Source organism: Pimephales promelas, chromosome 4, assembly GCF_988280905.1.
Source record: "Pimephales promelas chromosome 4, fPimPro1.hap1.1, whole genome shotgun sequence".
Classification (NCBI taxonomy): Eukaryota; Metazoa; Chordata; class Actinopteri; order Cypriniformes; family Leuciscidae; genus Pimephales; species Pimephales promelas.
The window spans coordinates 18,440,460-18,460,030 of NC_142772.1; the positions used below are offsets into that span (position 1 = coordinate 18,440,460).

At 39.3% G+C, this 19,571-nt stretch overlaps 1 protein-coding gene across 21 annotated transcripts in view; it reads left to right on the top strand.

Moving 5' to 3' along the window:
• kcnt1b (potassium sodium-activated channel subfamily T member 1b) overlaps positions 1–19,571 on the top strand; it is a 129,475-nt gene that overhangs the window by 29,565 nt on the left and 80,339 nt on the right. Inside the window, exon 2 of one of the 21 annotated variants that reach the window (XM_089130049.1) lies at positions 15,057–15,095. The exons of the other annotated variants lie outside the window; for them this stretch is intronic. Coding sequence (XP_088986175.1) covers positions 15,057–15,095 — 39 coding nt within the window. The remainder of the gene's footprint in view (positions 1–15,056; positions 15,096–19,571) is intronic. 21 annotated transcript variants of the gene reach the window in all.

A 19,571-nucleotide genomic window follows, 5' to 3' on the forward strand; every position in this document is an offset into this window, starting at 1 on the left:
TTTCTATGCGAAACCCCAATCTCCGTCACTTCTGACGTAACGTCTCCGTTCCCTACTCAGGGAACGAGGGTTACATACGTAACCGAGACGTTTTTGCCCTTCGAAATATTCTGATAGTTAAGGTGTAACTAAAAGTGAGACTATTTACTTTTACTTTTTTTTTTACTTTTTTATCAACTTTATTAATGTCACAAGGGGCAATTAGTTAAGAGCATGTATATAAGTACATAACACAGATCACACACATTTCTCACAACATACAAGCAGTCAACTATGTGTATCATGATGCATTATTATTCTGCTAGTTAAAAATGTATAAGCAACTTACAATATTGCTCCGAGATTGTGCATGTGACAGTGATTTAAGCACATAGTGTCAGTCGGCATCTCACGTCAAGTTCGTAAAGAGCTTTATTCAGTCCATTTTACAATCTGATTTTGGCTGCCAGTTTCTCAGATGGGTCAAACCAAAGATATTACCTCAGAAGTTCAAGTAAATGCACTAAAAATCCGTGCTCATTCAAGGGTGTGCGTCTATTGCATGGACGGAGAGAACGCACTGAAATCATCAGACATCCATTAGTCCACGTTAGGGAAACAACTGGAAATACAGCGCTGGTTGTTCTCTCATACTCAACACGACGGAATCCAACGGCGTGCACGGGTGAAGGTATAATACATGTATTAAACTGTATGAAATAATCACGGAAAAAGCACAAACACAGCTGAGGGTGACGCTAACAGACAGCAGACAAACGACTAGCAGTGAAAGCAGCGGCACCTGTCACTCAATTGGCCACGCCCTTAATTATTCAGAACTTTACGGCTTAGACATAATTTAAACAGATGAGTTGTAAAAAAATTCACCCCCCTCACAGTCGTCATGAAGGGCAAAATTAGCGACATAGACCAAAACAACTATTTGCCACCAGGCTGTAAACATGTTTTTTTCTGCTGTGAAGTTAGACATTTTAACTTGGGGGAGATACAGATTTGACTCGCTTTTGCAGCCAGCCTCAAGCGGCCACTCGATGAATTGCAGTTTAATTCACTTCCGTGTTGGCTTCAAGAGAGAGAGACGGGGAGGTTGCCGCTTGGTCTAAACCCATCAGCCTGTGAACCCCTAAAGGGAAACAGTCCAGAGGTTTTGGCCAGAAGTTTAATTAGTTTTTATTGGTCGTTTTAAATTAAATGTGATGTTAATGTACATTCTTTGAGTCCTCCAGGGCGTGAAAGGAGGAAATATGTCTCTATTGATCCACTCAGTGAATGCCTCAACAACACTAATAGGTTTATCTTGGTATTAGTTGCCAAGAGTAGACTATAAATATGGCAAATTATTACTCAAGGATGAATAGGAATGCCAATTAACTTTTTTCTTTCCAACCATCATGAGGTTCAGTAAAAAAAAAAAGTGAATATAAATAAATAAATAATAGACAATGCAGTTGCCTAGTTTTTCTCATAACATTTAACAACATTCTGTACTGAGCTCATAGAGTGAATAAAAAAATATGACATATCAGATGGGAGATCAATGCTTTTGTGCACTCTCGCAAAAGGTTTGCTTTCCCTCAAAAAACTTTGGGTTTGCTCGCAAAATGTTGTGTTCTTTTGTGAGTGAACACCAAGAATTACTTGAGAATGCAAAAGTTGTTGTTTTTTTTATGTGAGGGAATGAAAAGATTTTGTGAGCAAACATTGTACTTTTTCAAACATTCAAATGTATTAAATTAATGTATTAATTGTTATTAATTCCCATTATTAAGTAACGGAAGAAGATTGGTGCATGTTAAAGTTACCCAAACTCACAGCAGAGTTGCAATCAAGCCGCTCTGAGATGCTGCAAACAACCTTTTTAGTTTGATATTTTATGTAAGTGCTAACAGTGTGACACTAGTTAGTGATAACAGTGATAACCCACATGTCCATAAACTGAAATATTGAGTAGCAGACTTCTGCGTGGATTAGTTGATAACTGGTCTATTTTAACACAGTCTCATCCCAAATCGTCATATAACTGACGTTTTGGGACGTATTTTGACCATACGTCAATATCCGCCTTTTTAGGGCCCCCTTAAACGTCGGTAGATGGCGATCCCGGGCCGTCATACAACTGACGCTTTACCTTTAACGTCAGTTAGGTGACGGGTTAGGTTTAGGGTTAAGTTTAGGTATGGGGTAGAGTTAGGATCCCATAACCTCATCTACCGACGTTTAAGGGGGCCCTAAAAAGGCGAATATTGACGTATGGTCAAAAGACGTCCCAAAACGTCAGTTATATGACGATTTGGGATGAGACCGGGTTGTCTATTTCAGTATAATTTTTCAAACGTTTAAATAACTGCACTTTTGAAAGTGACTAATGCAAAACCTAGGACAAATAGACATCTCAGCATTCACAATTCTAACCCAAATATTAAAACAAAAAACCTGAATGATCTAAAGTGACTTCAAAGCTACTTTTAGACCACTTCGTAACATGTTTTTATTATAGACCATTTCACAAGATGTAAACAACACTGGTCCACAAGCACTTCCTGTTTCAGTTTGTAACTGTTTTCTTTATTTCACATGTAAAGAAAACATCTTAAAGATGTTTGTTTAACTTTTTGATTCACTTTTATATGTTCTGTTGGTTGTATTTTATCCCAGCTTTTGTGTAGTGTTAAAAAACTGAAACAGGAAGTGCTTCTGGACCAGTGTTGTTTACATCTTGTGAAATGGTCTATAACGAAGGACATTTCTCTGCCCTGTCAGGTCTGTCCATTTCTTATTTCAGCACTTAGTGTCGACAGCAAGGAGTGAAAAAGAAGTAAATTGTTTGAATTCTCAACTCTCTTTAAAAGATCACTCATTGTTTGCCCAAAATACAGATGATATATTTTTTTGTGCTTCAAATATATTATTATTATTTATATTATAATATTATATATTTCATAAATTCCTGGCAAGCTGTCAAACGAGAGGCCTATGCAAGCAAAACCCGTTTCATTTACAAGAACAGTACCTGAGCAGTCTGCTTCTTTTTTAGTTTGACAATTTGACATGCATCACATTTTTTTCATATTGAGTCATTTTTTTTTTTTTTTTGGTTTGAAAATGAGTCTTACATAAGTTCAGTACACGGTATATTGTGAGCCAAAATAAGAAATTTACACCAGTTTTCATATAATGACATCTACAATTGTCCATTAATATGTCAACAACTCCCTTTCTGAGCTTTATATAGATCGGGTTTGTAAAAGAACTAGAGCTTCAGAGCACCTCACAGTGAGAGAGTGTTTCTGAGGGTGCTGTGAAATGCTGTGGTGCAGTGCAGGTTTTGTATTTGTACTGTATGTAGGTGTAGCTTTAGACAAGCGGAAAATCATTCAGTCTGACCGCAGGGACTCAAGAATCTGAAACCAAGACCAAGCACTATGTTCCTTCCTTGGACACTCTATTTCATCAGCCATATACATGTTCTTCTTGTGAGTAAGTAGATATCTTGCATCAGTGGTTCTAAACCTTTCTGACACGTAGGCTAAGCCTCACTGTCGTTCAAAACAATATTGCCCCATAAAAGATATTTTTTGATGCAATTATGACAAAGCTGCTTGTTTTCAATTTTTCTTAATAAAACAAACTATATCTTATCTTATATTAAATTAATTAAGATAGAAGGAAGGCTGCTGTGTGAGGAAAGTTGCTCAGGACGTTGACATGTCAAATCGGCTAAAAAATGTGATATATGGTATAATGTCAATAGTTCGATGTCTGCCTAATTTAATTGTATTAATCATGAAATAAAATGACATGACAACTTATCGTTATAAAATCATTATTTATTTTATTTAAAAGTTAAGAATTCAGGTTTGTTTTCAGTGTAACTTCCGCTGGAATTGTCTGATAGAAAACGTCCCTAACTTTTTGCAAGAGTTTCATTTTTTGACCGATCCGGATGACCAATGGACACACTTTTCTTTGCCTTTACTATGTAATGATTGTACAATCAACAATTGTTGCTAGTCTGCAGTCTGAGCATTTTAGCTCAGAGCATCTGTTAACTGAATGAATTGAGAATATCACCTAAAAATCCGATAACATCAGTGATTTTCATTCAAGCTGCTGATTTATGTAAATGAATGTAAAACTAAATCTATATTCCAGCACAGGGTGAAGTCAGTATACATTAACGATGATTTGAGACAAATAAATTAAATTGAAAAGCTATGTAAATGGTGTTCTGGCGCGAGAGAATTTTGAAGAAGGTTTTCACAAGGTTTTGAACAAGGTCCCCTGCAACCCCCTTAAAACTATATGCTCTAAGGTAATGTCTTGTCGCATCAAAGTGCGATCAGAGCTACTTGGACCCATCCCAGTACTCTTTTTGGGTCACCATTTTAAATGCTGGAGCTCACTTTACAAGGAAACTATGCTCTAAGGTGCCGTCTTGGACCTCAGCACCAATTAGACCAAGTCCACTTCCCGGTTGGTGCACTTCACGTCTTTCAGGTCCCTGCTACACAAATATACATTGCCACTATTTCGGCCAGACACATTTACATCGATGGAATTTCTATGGGGAGGCATCCCATGGTATCTTGTTTTTGCACAATGCTAGATATCTGAGGTCTATCTGCAGACCACGAGTTCTTTCCTGGGATTTTTCAGTGTGGCATTGGTATTAACATTCCCATAGCATCAACACTATGATGCAGAATCAAAATTCCCTTAAAAAAAGAAAACGTCTGGGGTTACATTGAGAATCTGTAAATTCTACTCCTACAGATTTAGGCTATTTTTTGCGTGTTGATTATTTATTTGTTCATTTATTTGTCTATATAATTTTTTTTTTCCTTTTTAGGGGATAGAATATACAGTTTATACTGTATAAAAATTATTATGTCTATGGAAAATCCCCATAAAACATGAGAACCCAACGTGTGTGTGTGTGTGTGTGTGTGTGGTTAGTACTCAGCTATGCAGGAAAGTTGAACTCCAGCAGTAAGATTAAGCACCCTACAGTAAATGATTCAGCTTGATCTTGTTGTTTTAAAGAACTTGGGTTTTGTAAAATATGACATAAATCATCCCATATCTAATTTTACCTGTATCAAAGCATATTTTGTGACACTTTGTATTGGTGAAAAATGTTAGATGTGCTATTTGGATGTGTAAAGCTTTATAAAGATGTCCTAGATGTAACTGTTATTTAGAATGTATTATGGTAACTTTGAACACAAGTGTTTTTTAGTGCTTAAAAAGCTTGAAAATCTGCCACCTGGCCAGGCTCACAGCAATCAATATAATGGGAGTGTGTTTGTTAGGATGGGGGTAGGGTTCATCCTGTAACGGTTACCAGCTGGAGTGCCCTATTGAGCCTCCAGAGGGCACTCCAGATAAGACTATGTTTCACACAAACTACAGTTCCCAGAACTCACTGCCCGGACTCATCATCACTGATCACATTCACCTGTACCTCATTCACTATTGCATTCACCTGTCTCATCTTGTTAGTCTGGCTATTTATACCATGTTCATTCAGTCACTCACCGCGAAGTCTTATGTTACGAACTGCTCTGAGGCTTGTAGATGAGATCCAAACGCAGCTTTATTTGAGGGCAATCCAGAGGCGTAATCCAATGTACAGGCAAGGGTCATAAATAGATAGGCAGTCCAAAACAGATAAACAAAGAAACAAACAAAACAGGCAGGGACCAGAGGCAAGAGAGTAATCCAGGGAACAGGGCAAGATATCCAAAACCAAGAGACCAGAAAACCATAAGAATGCTCAGAATTGCAGTGAAACACTTAAACAAGACTTCGCGGTGAGTGACTGAATGAACATGGTATAAATAGCCAGACTAACAAGATGAGACAGGTGAATGCAATAGTGAATGAGGTACAGGTGAATGTGATCAGTAATGATGAGTCCGGGCAGTGAGTTCTGGGAACTGTAGTTTGTGTGAAACATAGTCTTATCTGGAGTGCCCTCTGGAGGCTCAATAGGGCACTCCAGCTGGTAACCGTTACACATCCACTCAGTTTTTGGAAGATTGTTAAAATCATTCCACATGCAAAAACACATGCAAAAAAATAAATAAAATAAATTAAGCACAGCAAATAAAGAAAACAATAAAACATCACTTTGATGAACGCAGCACTTTTAATTACATGTTAAGAGTTCAAGTTACCTTCATATACAACGCACATATGATCATTATGTAAAAAAAAAAAGAAAAAAAACTCAATTTTCTGGTGAACACCAACACATTGAACAATAAAGGCCCTCCGATATACTTTAAGCGAAACCAAAGAATGAACTGATGTGACGTAATTTCGAACAAAATCAGGCCACTACAACCTTTCCAGAAAAGTTCTCTACGAATTCGCCTTTGGCTAAGCCACGCCCTAGAATGTAGATTGACCAATCACAGCGCAGCCAAGAACGAGCTCCCACAGAGGTCCTACACTTTTTCACAGCGCTCTATTGACTTTCAATACAGGCGTCTCATATTTTTGGTCTCGGCAGGCTATTACCGTCGTAGTTTTATCCAAAATATGGTTAACGTTGTGCCAGGGGCATTTGTAACACAGATACGCGTTTCCCAGAGAGGTTGGAGGGGGGTGTCCGTTTTTTCCCTTCCCCAAAGTCAAATCCTGACAAGTGTCGTCTTTGGATTAAACTGTATGGACGTCCTCAGTCAGCTAAACCCCTCAAAGATCAACAAGCACATCTTTTTTACTTCTAACCTTACTGTGAAGTTATAGTTAGACAGTTTTACAATGTTTTTTTTAGGTTATGATTTCGGTTCTCATACCGGTTGTTGATACGCTAGCACACGCTGCTAATAAATACAACATTATACTCGTGTAGTGTGTTTGCTTTGTAATAACGATTATAGAAGTGAATAGAGACCTACCCAGCTTTGCATGAACAGTGTTGCTCCCTGATATTGTTAGTCCCAGCCTCGTCTCGATTAGTAGGATCTGCGGTGGTTCATTTTTTGACTGTGACCGGTAACGTTATGCTTTTGCCTCTATTTTGGATGCCTTGCTGTTTCTTGCGTTTCACCTGTATGTCTTGAATATAGCCTTCGAACGCATATTGCAGCCCCTTTTGCCTACTTCTATCGGACACTTTATTTGCTGCTTTATAAAAGTTTGATAACATTTCAGCAGGAAGAGCTGTCACAGCATAAGCCATGTTTGATATCAAGCATGTTGATACGAGCCCAGATGAAGTTTGACGGAAGTAGCAACAGTAACTAAGGGGGGTGGGGCTTAGCCAAAGGTGAATTGCAGAGCTCGTGCAAACTTTGTTGCTATGACCAAATGCTTTTCTTGTGCTTTATTTAAAAAAAAAATGCTTGCTGTTTTCTCAATTTTATTGTGTTTATTTTGTTATTGAGAGGAAAGGGTTCAACACATATATTCATCTAATACCCCTAAGCGAACAACAACAACAAAAAAATAACATCGCTGTGAGTATATCGGTGCATTAAGTGGCCCCATCCAAGTTTATCACTAGTTGGGGTCCCAAACCTAATCCAATGTGGGGTCCCAAACACATCTAATTATTTGCAGCACACACGTTGTCAAACTGATGAAGATGTTTGCTTATTTGCTGGTGTTCTTTTTTCTATCTGCATGTTTTCTTCAGTTGCAGCACGTTCAGCGTTGCAGAGCGTTTCAGTATTTGGCTGCTTTGTGCTGCACATGTTTTTGTCAAACTTATCTTTTATTGGTGTTTAATTGGTTAATTGGTGTTTTTTTATTTGCATGTGTTTCTTAATTGGTGTTTTTTTTCTATTTGCATATGTTTTCTTCAGTTGCAGTGCATTGAGCTGTCTCAGTTTCACTCCATTATCAACCCATTAAAGTTATAGATTAAAAATTATACTTCTAAAATTAATTTACTTATTTTGTTCTAATCCTCAATGACTTTCTTTCTGCTGTGGAACACAAAAGGTTAAAGAATGTTATGATGGTCAAGAGATGGTCAGACTTAAGGGATAGTTCACTTTGAAATTAATTTTTGATATGTTTTAGCTTACCTCAAGGGGATCTAAGATGTAGGTGTCTTTGTTTCCACAGTGTTTTCAATTTTGACATTTTTTGGTCAAACCGTTGTCTGTCAGTCATACACTGGAGGCTAAGGGGGTCCTCAATCGGTTCACCTCAAAGAGCATGCACAGAGAAGTCAAAATTAAACATGATTTAATGACTCGTAAATGTAAGTACACATTGATGACCTAAGACACGAAACGAGCGGTTTGTGTGGGAAAACGAACAGTATTTATATCGTTTTACCTCTTGTAATCATAGCCATGACAAAATGATCTGACGGCATGGGCGTTTCGGTCTGCGCATGCGCTGGAAGTGATCGCTTGCGCGCCTACGTCACTCTTTGTTTATACAGAGATTTCGGAAGTTTTACCTTTCACTAAACATATTTAGATATACGGGAAACCGCAATGGAAGACGATTTCGGTATATCTAATATGTTTAGTAAAAGGTAAAACTTCCAAAATCTCCGTGTAAATATTGAATGACGTCACACGCAAGCAATCACTTCCAGCGTAACATTGAACTGATTCAGTTCGGTTCAGTTGGACATTGAACAACTGATTCAGATCACTTGGATATCACTGTGATTACACGAGGTAAAAACGATATAAATACTGTTCGTTTTCTCACACAAACCGCTCGTTTCGTGTCTTAGGCCATCAATGTTTACTTACATTTACGAGTCATTAACTCATGTTTAATTTTTACTTCTCTGTGCATGCTTTTTGATGGACCCCCTTCACCTCCAGTGTATGACTAATAGACAACAACGGTTTGACTGAAAAATGTCAAAATTGAAAATACTGTGGAAACAAAGACACCTACATCTTGGATGCCCTTGAGGTAAACTAAAACATATCAAAAATTGATTTCAAAGTGAACTATCTGTTCAAAATGACAGAAGCCATCATGAACTGTTTGGACTGTAGCAGATGAGTTGTGTGAACCAATATTTGCACTTTTGTTTTTCCCTTGTCCTTGAAGCTTGAAGATTCAGCTCCTGAACCTATTGACTGTAATTTCATGGACAAGAGCATCCAGGGAATTATTTAAAAAAATCATCCTTTTGTGCTTTATGGAAAAGAGAAATTCATACAGGTTGAAATATTATTCCACTCATGAACTGCATCTGGGAATGGATGGCTGTAGTTAGTTAAGCAGACATTGTGGAAAATGAACTGATCTGGAATAACAGATTTGAACTGCAGTCATCTGTAAATGAGATGGCTCTCTGAAACACTCGATTCTAATTGGTAAATAATTGCACTGAGCCTCAAAGTGTTTTTTGTATAAATAATGATAACAGTATATTTGAATTTCAGCACCATTTTCACCCTTAATGAAATGTGGATTTTACAAAGTCACCCAACTATGAAGAGCTCACTCCTTTAAAGTGGCAGATGGCACAACTTTCTGATTAACAGTCAATTGTTTTATTATTTTTATTATTTTTTTTTTAAGTTTCTATGTGTTACTGTTATAGGTGTAGTGTAAAATTCTTCTCATACAATTAGTTTGATTATTATAAAGTAACAGTTATCATCCTTAGTGTGAACATGAATGACCCTTAAAAAGTGTAAAGATGCGCTTCTTTTTATCTTTCTGAAAAGTTTTGATGTGTTATGATGTGATATAGCAGAGAGAGAGAGAGAGAGAGAGAGAGAGAGAGAGAGAGAGAGAGACTTGACTTTGAAGATTAATTAATTAAAACAAGATTACATAAGAACTACACACGTATACAAACAATTGTGTAAAAATAAATACATTAAAAGTAACTACACAGAAATGAATAACAATCCAATGCATCTCAATGTTTGTTTAAAAGATTTAAAGATCTGGGAACCAGTAAGAAAATTTTTACAGATGGATTGATCAAGCGTTATATGTTATTTTGATTCCTGTTGTTGCCATTCACTTGGATAAAACTGTGTATGTTTATTCTTTGCCTATTTATAAAAGTTATTGTTTGTAGAGCACTTGAAGATACCTTCTACAATCATTGCAATATTGTGAGGGGAGGGGGGAGGGCTGTTCTAATTCTAAAAAGCTGTTAAGTATTCAGCCAAATGTAGCATGTACAATGATATTGCTTAAGAAATATATTTAGCCGTACTACTGTATAGTTACTGTTTGGTGGCATTGTGCATGTAGGTTGTCTTCATGAAAATTGAAAATAAAGGGATAAAAAAAAAAAAAGATTTAAAACACAATTAGACATTTGCAGAGAACCATCAATGTCATTTTCTGACAAACACTGGTTAACTCCCCAAGTATAGTTAAAGTCTCTAGATCTTTGACCAGGTGATAATAAGCATATTTCACCTTTAACCTTGATTTTATTTGATCCTTTAAAATTGACACAAAACCCTTTAAAATGGAAACATTTATGGATCAGTTGACCCCACACCACTGAGTTTACCTTTGCGTGATAGCCAGATTGCCATTTTTGCCTGACAAAAAAAAAAATGAAGCAACACATGGATCTGCATTGTTTTTTTGTTATTCTTGGGCCCACAAATAAAAAGTATGGATGAGAACACTTCTCTTAAAATCTTACACCATTCTTTTAATTTAGACAACAAAGCTTCAAGTTCTTCAAGTTTTTTAGACAAAATTTTCACTTTTAAGGCTGAAGAAAAAAGGAAAATCTCCTGCACTCAATTTAGTCCCATGATTAAGAACACACACACTCATTCCCCACCCATTATTCATAGTATCATGCAAGAAAATCACATCTAGATTTGTTTTAAACTGATCAATTCTATAATGGTATTAGCCTCTTATCCCTTATCTCATAAAAAAGCGAGTCAGTTCTTTGAAAATGTTAGCCAGTGTTTGCTTAGTCCCCCCCCCCTCCCTCTTTGGCATCTCTTTTCTATTTCTATTTCTTTGTCAAATTGCTGTAAAGTGTTTCTTTAAGCATTTCTGCTGTGAAATCTCTTCATAACTGCTAACCCTTGCCCACATAGCTATAAACTACACTTAGTTTCATCAAGAAATTATTACCTTGAGGCTACAGTAGCCTATACGTGTAGCCTATAGAAGTCTTCTTTAATCACTTTTGACATCTCTGCCTCTTCAGACTATCGTTCATTATCTCTCATATTATCATAAGTACAGTGAAAGAGTCCTTCCCATCTACTGTGCCTTCCTCTACTGACTGTACATATGAGTCACATTCTTACTATTATCCACATCCTCAACTTCATCTCTTAAATGCCTGACAACAGCAAAACTACATCCAGCTTGCTCACTGCTCTTTCACTCACCTCACAGTGCCTGATGACCTTCTCTGAAGGCCTTTCGCTTTTATTCTGTTTTTATTCCGCAGTATCGGTATTGTTGATATATTTATAAGATCTGCTCTCAGCTGAACCAACAGGCAACTGCTAATCATTATCCGCTTTCTTATGCATACCTTCTTGTGCATGCTCAGAGAGAGAGAGAGAGAGAGAGAGAGAGAGAGAGAGAGAGAGAGAGAGAGAGAGAGAGAGAAGAGAAAGAGAACTTTTTTCACTTACTGTACGCTTGACTAGCCTTTTCCTGGAATTTAGTGAATACATTTATATAGACTAACGTTTGAGTAAAACATGCAGTGATGAGGAAGGGTACAATCAGTAATTGAATAAATTTTGTCTTGTTAGTGACCCTATGTATACTGAAAAAAATTATAATCGCAACACTTTTGTTTTTGCCCCAATTTTTGCCCCAGTTGATCACAGATCTAAGACTTTTGCTATGTACATGAAAGGCCTATTTCTCTCAAATTGTAATTATGTGGAGAATGAAGAAGAATCCACTTACAGCTTTTTATTAGAATCGTCAAACAGGCAAAGATCAACACCAGCAAACAGGGCAATGGAGAATAGGCAGAGAACAAACCAGATAACAGGCACTGGTTGGGGCAGGCGATGAGAGGCAAAGTCCAGTAAAGGTAGGCAGAGAACGATCAGAAAACGGGGTACACAGTCCAAGGTCAAAGGCAATAAACAATCCACAGGAATAACCGCTGAGAAATTGTATGCCGGGGCAATGCAATAATTCGCAATGAATTTGAGAGTGAACGGGGTTTATATGGGTGAGTGTGGTGGATGAGCTGCAGGTGTTTGTAATCATTCCCAGGTAAGCGGCATGATGGGATGTTGAGTTCATGATGGTTAATATTCTGGTGAAAGTGTCCTACAGTGGTGAAGAGGTGTAGTGGAAGCCTCTGTAACACAAAAATTGTTTACAAATCTGTCTAAATCTGTGTTAGTGAGCACTTCTCCTTTACTGAGATAATCCATCCACCTCCCAGGTGTGGCATATCAAGATGCTGATTTGACAGCATGGTTATTGCACAGGGATGCCTAGAGTGGCATTTTATTGTGGCCAGCCTAAGGCCCTGTTTACACGAGAACGCTTGCGGGTGAAAATGTAAAAATATTTTATCGGATGTGCCTTTCGTTTACACGGCGACGGCGTTTTTGAGGCTTAAAAACACAAAAAAGTGAAACCACCCTCCAGAGTGGAAATCTTAAAGGTGCCCTATAATGTGAAATTGAATTTATGTTGGCATAGTTAAATAACAAGAGTTCAGTACATGGACATGACATACAGTGAGTCTCAAACATCATTGTTTTCTCCTTCTTACTTAAATCTCGTTTTTGAAAAACACCCCTGAAAAACAGGCGAATCTCCACATAACACCGACTCTGACGTAAAAGTCGGGATTATTAATATGTATGACCCAAAATATTTGCATATGCCAGCCCATGTTCAGTGACAGACGAGACGGAGCTGCGCAGCCGAAGCATGGCCGTTGATCAGTGTTCGGATGTACTCATGAATACAAAAGTATTTTTAGTTCCTTCATCCGAGCCTCTAAAGAAACAATGGATTAATTTTATTTTCTCTGGATATTTCCAAACATTTCACCGACGACTTTCCTCCAAGAGCTGGCCTCGGACCGAGCTGATGTGTTAAAGTTGTTCAAGTTCAGACAGGTAAAGTTAACGTTAATCTTTCACTCAAAATCGTTCAATACTGTTTATGCATCAGTAAGTCAAGTCAGGGACTTCAAATCATTTCATTTAGTAGGATGAAAAAATAATAATAATAATTGTGAATAAAAACACAGCGTGAGTTTATCTGGACACTTGCCAAACTCGTTATGAATTCAATGACACACGTTACACTGCACAACGAAGCTCTTGCTGTATTTACATGATCGTGTCTGCATTATTGAAAGCAGAGAAGGCAGAAATTGCGTTGCAATGATAAGATCTTCATCCTCGCGATCGACAGGCTGGCTGTCCTCTGCTTGCTCAATACTCAACACAGCAACATTTTATGTGATGGGAATAGATCTAAATACTTCAAAACACATCTCACGATTCGTTAATCTCGATAGCTGTAATAGAAAAAAAAAACTATAATAGCTGGAGTAAAATTATTCGAGACAGTTTCACATGTAATACTTAGCTATTTTATATGCAAGCATGTCAGCCAATCACAGCAGGGGCTGGTTACACACAGCAGACACGCCCCTTCAAACAGAGTGTTCAGATCAGAGGCTAAAATCAGGCTAGGAAAAATGCCTTTTATTTCTAAATTATGACTATTTTTGATCTAAAAAACATACTAACATTATAAGGGCAACCCAGGAAACATTATAAAATAATTTAAAAAACAATTATAGGGCACCTTTAAAAAACGCTCCATCGCCGTGTTCCTGTGTAAACGGTAAAAACGCAAAAATCTGCTTGACAGTGAAGGTTGTATGCAGGCGCGTGGACTTGGTGTTGTTGTAGTATGAACTCACAGCCGCCTGAAGTGCATACTACATTGAATTTCACACACTTTTGCGTCTCCATTTGCACGCGGATTTCCCACACAAAACCCTCGTCTAAACACAGAATAAAACGTGATGACGCAACGCCATTTTTGCGCTTTCTCTTCAGAATCGTTTCCGTGTAAACATAGCCTAAGGCACACTTGTGCAATAATCATGCTGTCTAATCTGAATCTTGATATGCCACACCTGTGAGGTGGATGGATTATTTCGGCAAAGGAGAAGTGCTCACTAGGACAGATTTAGACAGATTTTTGAACAATATTTGATGGAAATATGCTTTTTGTGTACATGAGTTGAGTTCAGCTCATGAAAAATGGGGGTAAAACAATGGTGTTGCATTTATAATTATGTTCAGTGTAGTTGGGTGATAAAGACATTATTAATATAATAGGTTTTTCAATTTTTGATTAAGTATGCATTGAACACACAAGATGCACGTCCCATGAGAAAACACATGCAGCAGTCTTTTTGAGTTTAGGGTTATGGCCTCCTGCCTTTGGACTCTTAATTAATACATTTCTGCCAGCAAAATTGATCAGCTACACTGCATTGCTTGTGCCAGTGAGATGGTGCTACAACGTAATGAACCCTTCACAGCCTGTGGTTATTCAGCTGAAATACTGCAGTCACCACACCACAGAGAGGGGATATTTTATGTAATCCATTCACAGAGAATACTTGGCCCATAAGGATAGATAGAATATGCAGTTCATTGACATAAATATTCACTCAGCCCGTTCCTTCAGGAATGTCTGTTTCCTTTGTTAATCAGTATAATAGTTGCATTTTCTGTTGTATTGCAGTTGCACCTATTAAATGATCTATTTGACAGTTGTACACACCAATATTTGGTGCAATATTATTGTACATCAATCATTTAAAGCAATATTCTCTCAATTTATCAAGTTGTTTTTGATAATATAGTCATCATCTAACCTCCATGGGATCCATTTCATGATCATTCATTTTTGTGCCAACTAAATTGCCACACAGAGCAATGCTGGGGCTATGAAAACACAGTCTCATATTCTTTTGCAGTGCTTTTCAGAAGGACTGTGGTTAACCCAGCCTTTTCCAGCATGTTTTTGCATGTTTATAATTTGCATGTGTCCTTTATTGAAAATTCTCCCTCCCCTTATGTGTCGCCCATGTCTGCTTTATCCAGGTACACAGAAGAGTACAGTATGGATTCAACCAATGCACAGTAAGTCAGAGCGGAACCATGGTATCCGTCTAGCCTTCCGTGGCGAGTAAAATCTGTCTTTATTGGTGTTGTTGTCACCTCTCTTTGGACTACAGACTAATGCCTCATTTACATTTACCAGATGCTCTTATCCAGAGTGACTTACTTTGCTACAGAAATTAGACAAAGGCAATTAAATGCTTCCTGTGCATAATGAAGTACTAACTAAACCAAATAAACCTAATACAAATACAATAAAACCTAGTGCAAATAACTGATATAAAAGGAGTCTTGATCCTGTAGGCCTACCAAGAGTTTGGGAGAGATTTTGCTATTTGAACTAGAGGTCAACTGATATTGGATTTTTAAAGATACCGATAACTAAGTTGGGTAGTACTTGCCAATAACTGATTAATTAATCAATAGTTTCTAAAACATATACTGAATCAAAACATAACACTGAAAGTAAAACAAAAATAAACAGTATTGACTGAACCATCAAATTGTATTGTACTTTTAAATAAAATATATAAATATTAACTTTGGAGCGTGTACATGGCTGTCGGTTCTCTTAGATGCATGAAAAACAAAACTTTAATTCACATTCCGCATTAATTTATAATCACTAAAAAGCTGATTTAATCTCAGTTATAATCAACGAAGCTGTCTATACTATTAATCTCTTTTTGCATTATCTATTCTGTTATAATGAGAGGATTTGCGAGCTTGCAGATCTATTTGGAGCACTATTAATTTTGTATCTATAATATTCTATGATTAGAGTAAATTTTATAATTACCTACGCAATGTGTGGAATATCAGGCATCAACTGCTTTGAACGGTACGTGTATTCTTACTAGCTTAACCACCTCTGATTGGCTATTGCATTCAAGAGATCAATGCGATCATGTCTGTGATTGACTGCATTGCTCAACGCTGCAAAAAACATGTTGTAAATAGAAATATTTCATGCCCCTTAGAAAGCAAACCCGAATGCTTACTGAGCGTTTGTCGAATCTGTTCGCCAATATGATACCCTAGCCACCACTGTAGAACCAGACTAGACTTATTACTAATTACTTACTAATTTTCTGTTATCACCGTAAAGCTGCTTTGAAACAATCTGTATTGTAAAAGCACTATATAAATAAAGGTGACTTGATTTAGAAAACTGATAGTTCCAGAAATCAGTTATCATTGCAGAATCTGCAGATGAATCAGCAAAAACGGTATTTCAGTCAATCTCTAATTTGTATCATACTGTAAGGAATCCACTGGAGGCAAGTTGTAGCGAGAACCCAAGTGCAGTATTTATTTATAAACATAAAACGATTTAAACATAAAACAAAAGTATGATGTGGCATGAAATAAAATCCTGGACAAAGACTTACACAACAGTTGTTACAGGAAAAAAAATACTTGACAAAGACACATGACAAACATGAGGGCTTAAATACACAGACTAATGACAAGACAAGGGACACCTGTGAACAATGAACAGACAATTAACCAATGACAAGACATGGCATCAGGATCACATAACAAACAGGGAATCACATGACAGACATGGAACATGAACGTCTCTGGTTACATACTGTATGTAACCTTAGTTCCCCGAAGGGAACGAGACGCTGCGTGTAAATGCTGTGGGAACACCCCTGGTTGAGTGCGTCATGAAGCACGTATGAAATCAGTCCAATGGCGAGACGGAACATCATAGGCGGGTGACGTCATCGACCAGGAAACTAAAAAGCACCCCAAAAACACTAGCCAACAGCTTCTGATAAGACTGAACCAAGTGCTCACGGGCATGCTGGGAGTATGGCATAGACACACAGCGTCTCGTTCCCTTCAGGGAACTAAGGTTACATAAGTAACCAGAGACGTTCCCTATCAGGGAACTTCAAGCTGCGTGTAAACGCTGTGGGAACGCAACGTCACCATACGAGCAAGTGTCCGTCGTCTGAAGTCAGAGCGCACATTCGGACGAAAGCACCTGAAGTCAAGATAATAAAACTTGATGAATGTGTGTGGTGAGGACCATCCTGCCGCATCACAAATGTCTTGGACAGATACTTCTGACAGGATAGCCTTGGAGGCAGCCATACTCCTGGTTGAATGAGCCCGGACAGTCAAAGGAGAAGGCTGACCGGCAGAAAAGTGGCAACTGAGATGGCCTCAACCACCCACTTGCTCAACCTCTGCTTAGATGCAGGACAGCCCTTCCTAGGGGGTCAAAAACAAACGAATAGTTGTTCAGTCTTTCTCCACAGGGCAGCTCTATGGACATACGCATCTAGGGCCCTAACAGGGCAGTGCAGATTTAGTTTCTCTGGGTCCGACGTCAGAAAGGGAGGAGGACGGAAAGCCTGCAATACAAGGCCTGACCACATTGGTTTGTACCTTGGGAACATATCCCGGTCTAGGGAGGAGGAAAGCCTGCTTGAGAGCCTGCACGATCTGCTTGAGAGTAAGTATTTTGAATTTGAGTTCCCTACTAAGCGATTTAATAGGTGCAGATGTAAAATTGGACGTCACCCCCCATCCTTTCTTGGAACGATAAAATATAGGCTGTAATGACCCAACTCGCTGTTGATATAGCTCGTTCTATAGCCCCCTTCAGCAGCAGAGTTTTCACCTCCTGTTCCATAACCAGAGCTTGCTCGGGGTCCACCACTGTGGGCAGAACCCCTCTGAAGCGAGGCAGGCGTGATCTGAACTGAACCGCGTACCTGTGCTCGATAGTCTGCAGGGCCCACTGAGATCAATTTGGAAGGCTTTTTCACTCCACCAAAAATTCTAGTAAGGGTACCAGTCTCTCAAGACTGGCCTTTGGAATATTTTGAGTGGCAGACACAGTGCCCTGTAACGGCGCACCAGCACGAAACAACTGGTCTAACCGCTCTACACCGCTACTTGGAGTGAGCGAGCGTCCCTTGGGAAAGCGCTCGCTGGGATCTTCTATGTCCCGGCACGCTGGCAGGTTTGGCAGAACGGGCCCCTGAGGGCACCAAGAGAGAAAAGGCACTGTGTACTGCGCCAAACACCTTTCTCTCTTGGTGGGGACCACCCTCAGCACCCTGACGTGTCTGGCGTCAGGGCTTCTTCTTCGACGAAGCCTTCCTGGCGGCAATAACCGTCCTCAGATCGGCCTTGCCCCTGGTGGACCTCGTCTGAGAGCACTGCGTCTCGGCTCAGTCTTGCTGGGGAGGAGCACAAGATGCAAAGCTCCGTTTCTGTTGCGTCCTGTGCGAGGAGCTACTCGACGGCTGGGGCTGCTCCCGCCAAGCAGCCCCAGGGACAAGCACCCGGAGGGGGAGGAACATCCGGAGCATCGCCGCCTGTTTTTTTTCTTCCTGAAACCTCTCAATGACCGTATTTACAGAGTCACAGAAGAGGCCAGCAATCGAAAGCGGGGCGTCCAGAAGGAAAGATTTTTCTTTTTCCTTCATATTGGATAAATTCAACCATAAGTGCCTTTCCGTGGCCACCAGGGCTGCCATAGAATCGCCTACTGATCTGGCCTTCTCCTTGGTGGCATAGAGAGAGAGATCGGCTGCCTGACGTAACTCTCTTATCACATCATCCCTTATTTCCTCCCCCTCGCTAATGTCTTTCAACAAATCGGCTTGAAAAGCTTGAAGAATCGGCATTGTATGTAAACAAGATGCTGCCTGTCCTGCCGCTGAGTAAGGTTTGCCCACCAAAGCCGTGGTGTTTCTTAATGGCTTGGTGGGCAATGCTGGTGTCTTGAAGGACGATGCCATGTCAGGAGAAAGGTGGCTCGCCAACACTTCCTCAGCCTTAGGCATCGCCCCATAGCCATAAATCTTTGCCTCAGAAATATTTGAATATACTTTATAGATGTCTGTTGTGTGAATATTCAGTACGAAACTGGTCTTCGGTCTTCAGAGCGGCAGACACCTACGTGGAGGTGAAGCCCGAGATGCCCAAAATCTCTCATCCAACTTGGATGGATGAGAATTGGATGGATATCCTCAGAACTGGATAGCTGGAGTTATGGTACCTAAGCCCGGGCAGAAAAAAACGCAGCGTGTGCTTCCAAACCCGGATCTGAAGCGCTGGATCTACCAGGTAAGGGCTGAGATAGGGCAGAGCCCGTCTTAATCCCCGCTGATAGATCCATCTGCGAACCCTACGATTAAAGCCTTCGCTGTGCCTCGGCAGCAGCCGGACCCGAACCGCGGGGAGCGCAGAACGAACCACTCTCCTCGAAGAGGGCTAATTTGGAGTCGAGCGTTTTCATTGACACACGCTCGCAATGCTCACAATCAGCTCCCTTGAGAGCTGACTGGGCATGCTGCACTCCCATACAAACAACACACAGATCGTGAGTGTCCCCACCCGTGATGTTGCGTGGGCAGGGATGAACACAATTTCTGAACTGCTGTTTGCTCGCCATCATAATATATATATATATATATATATATATATATATATATATATATATATTATCATTTTTTTAAATGTGAAAAA